The sequence below is a fragment of the Macrobrachium rosenbergii genome, chromosome 15 (genome assembly GCF_040412425.1).
Source record: "Macrobrachium rosenbergii isolate ZJJX-2024 chromosome 15, ASM4041242v1, whole genome shotgun sequence".
In the NCBI taxonomy this organism is placed as follows: Eukaryota; Metazoa; Arthropoda; class Malacostraca; order Decapoda; family Palaemonidae; genus Macrobrachium; species Macrobrachium rosenbergii.
The window spans coordinates 7,011,420-7,014,162 of NC_089755.1; the positions used below are offsets into that span (position 1 = coordinate 7,011,420).

General features: G+C 32.1%; 1 protein-coding gene across 1 annotated transcript; it reads right to left on the reverse strand.

Moving 5' to 3' along the window:
- Positions 1-1,662: 1,662 nt before the first annotated feature.
- Positions 1,663-2,211, reverse strand: LOC136846222 (GRIP and coiled-coil domain-containing protein-like). Its single transcript, XM_067117023.1, has one exon. The coding sequence runs from the start codon at positions 2,209-2,211 to the stop codon at positions 1,663-1,665; it is 549 nt and encodes a 182-aa protein (XP_066973124.1).
- Positions 2,212-2,743: the final 532 nt, after the last annotated feature.

Here is a 2,743-nt window from a genome sequence, read left to right on the forward strand (position 1 = left end):
AAGGGACTCATTCTGGGAGCTTAGAGAACGACCAGAGAACTGTGACTACCAGCCTTGACAACATTTCGGATAATGAATTCCAGCACTGCTACGAAGAATGGAAAAAGCGCTGGAACCTCTGTATTCATTCTAGGGGTGTTATTTTCAGGGAGACAACGTACCTTTGTAAATATTTCCAATAAAAATATACTTCATAAATTTAGTTTCATTACTTTTAGACACACCTGTTATATATATATATACATATATGTATATAATTATATATATATATATATATATATATATATATATATATATATATATATATATATATATATATATATATATATATATATAATATATATATATATACACACACACAAAATTATCATGGCCTTAAATGATACTGAGGGTAACCAGGACATGTATAAATATTTCAAGGCTATCCATTACGAAGCCATGATTAATAATTATTCCCTGATGATATTCAAGCAATTCCCAATATTTCAGTATAAATTATATATTTCACCTGCAGAAGAAATTCTACAGTTTGAAAATCATTTTGACCAGGAAAAATATTGGGAGAATTTATGTATTTCTGTGTGAGTCCTGTTAATTCTAATTGAAACGGGAGGTCCCTCTCATTACATGGATTTCATATCAGTCATATTCTTATCATATTCATTTATTCTATCATCATATATATATATATATATATATATATATATATATATATATATATATATATATATATATATATATATATATACATATATATATTTTATATATATATATATATATATATATATATATATATATATATATATATATATATATATATATATATATATATATATATATATATATATATATATATATATATATATATATATATATATAATGTACACACACACACACACACACACACACACACACATATATATATATATATATATATATATATATATATATATATATATATATATATATATATATATATATATATATATATGTACACACACACACATATATATATATACACCTTTGCAACGCATGAAAAAAATCGCAAAACTGCCACAGAGTAACTCGTTCCCCTGAGGTGAGGAGTTCAACTAATCACCCACTGAAGAAGATATTTACCCACCAAATTTCTTCATTAATCCTTTTTCCTCTGAGCCACCTCGAAGACGCTAAAAGCAGACGAATGAAGGGAGGAAGGAAGGAGAGACCATCCTTAACGTTGCCTCTTGAAAGCAATTGTGGCCAAAGTGCCTCGTATTACTCCTCTCTACTCCCGTAGGAGGACACGGGAGCGAAGGAGGAAGAGTAGAAGGATAAAAATAAATGGGAGTTTTGGGAGTAGTGTCTGCTGCAGGGAGTAGGCAGTCAAGAAAAGAAGAAGAATGTTCAGGAACAGTTCCATTTCCCTCGGGTCAACCAGTGAGAAAACAAAGGAAGTTTTAAGGGAAATGAAAACGAGTAATAAATATGGAAATATAAACCTGCTCTAGGAAAACTTCACAGGGAGGCACATTAAGAAGTCTTTATGAAAAGCTGGACTTGTGGAAATAACTGTTGTGGGATTTAAATTAGTTGTTTTGACACTTGTAAAATTAGTCTCCTTAAGGCACCCACATTACATAACTTCGTCATTAAGCCAAATATCAGGACAGGTCGTTAGTGCTAAAATAATCCTATCAGTCTTGAAATTATCTTCAGGTAATTCTGTAGCATCTTGAGATAATTCTGTAGCTTCTTGAGGTTATTCTGTAACATCCTGAGATAATTCTGTAGCATCCTCAGATAATTCTGCAGCATCCTGAGATAATTCTGTAGCATCTTGAGGCAATTCTGTAGTATCTTAAGATAATTCTGTAGCTTGAGATAATTCTGTAGGTTCTTGAGGTATTTCTGTGGCATCTTGAAGTAATTCTGTAGCATCTTGAGATAATTCTGTACCATCTTGAGGTAATTCTGTAGTATCTTGAGGTAATTCTGTAGCATTTTCAGATAATTCTGTAGCGTCTTGAGATAATTCTGTAGCTTCTTGAGGTAATTCTGTAACATTCTGAGATAATTCTGTAGCATCCTCAGATAATTCTGCAGCATCCTGAGATAATTCTGTAGCATCCTGAGGCAATTCTGTAGTATCTTAAGATAATTCTGTAGCTTCAGATAATTCTGTAGCTTCTTGAGGTATTTCTGTGGCATCTTGAAGTAATTCTGTACCATCTATAGGTAATTCTGTAGTATCTTGAGGTAATTCTGTAGCATCTTAAGATAATTCTGTAGCAACTTGAGATATTTCTGTAGCAACTTGAGATATTTCTGTAGCATCTTGAGATAAGTCTGTGGCATCTTGAGGAAATTCTGTAGCATCTTGAGGTATTTCTGTGCCATTTTGAGACAAATCTACAGCATCGGGAAATAATTATGTAGCATCTTGAGGTTATTCTGTAGCAAAATCAAATTTGTAGTCTCGCACTTGATCGATTCCTAAGATCTTGTTTTGGCCGGACTTGACATCGAAGGAGCTTAGGACCCCCTGAATCCTTCAAGGACAAATGGGACATCGCAGATCCTGGTGAATATTCCCGTAGAGTTTCATTGACCTATCTTCTTTTTAGTACTATGATCTTTGTTGCTTTTGTTTTTCGATATTTTCTCGTACTGAGACGAGTACTCATTTAAATATTAATTTCTGTAAGAAACTTCGAGGTATTTTTCAAAAGACAGCGAATTTACTGCCTTCGTTTCTGTATCG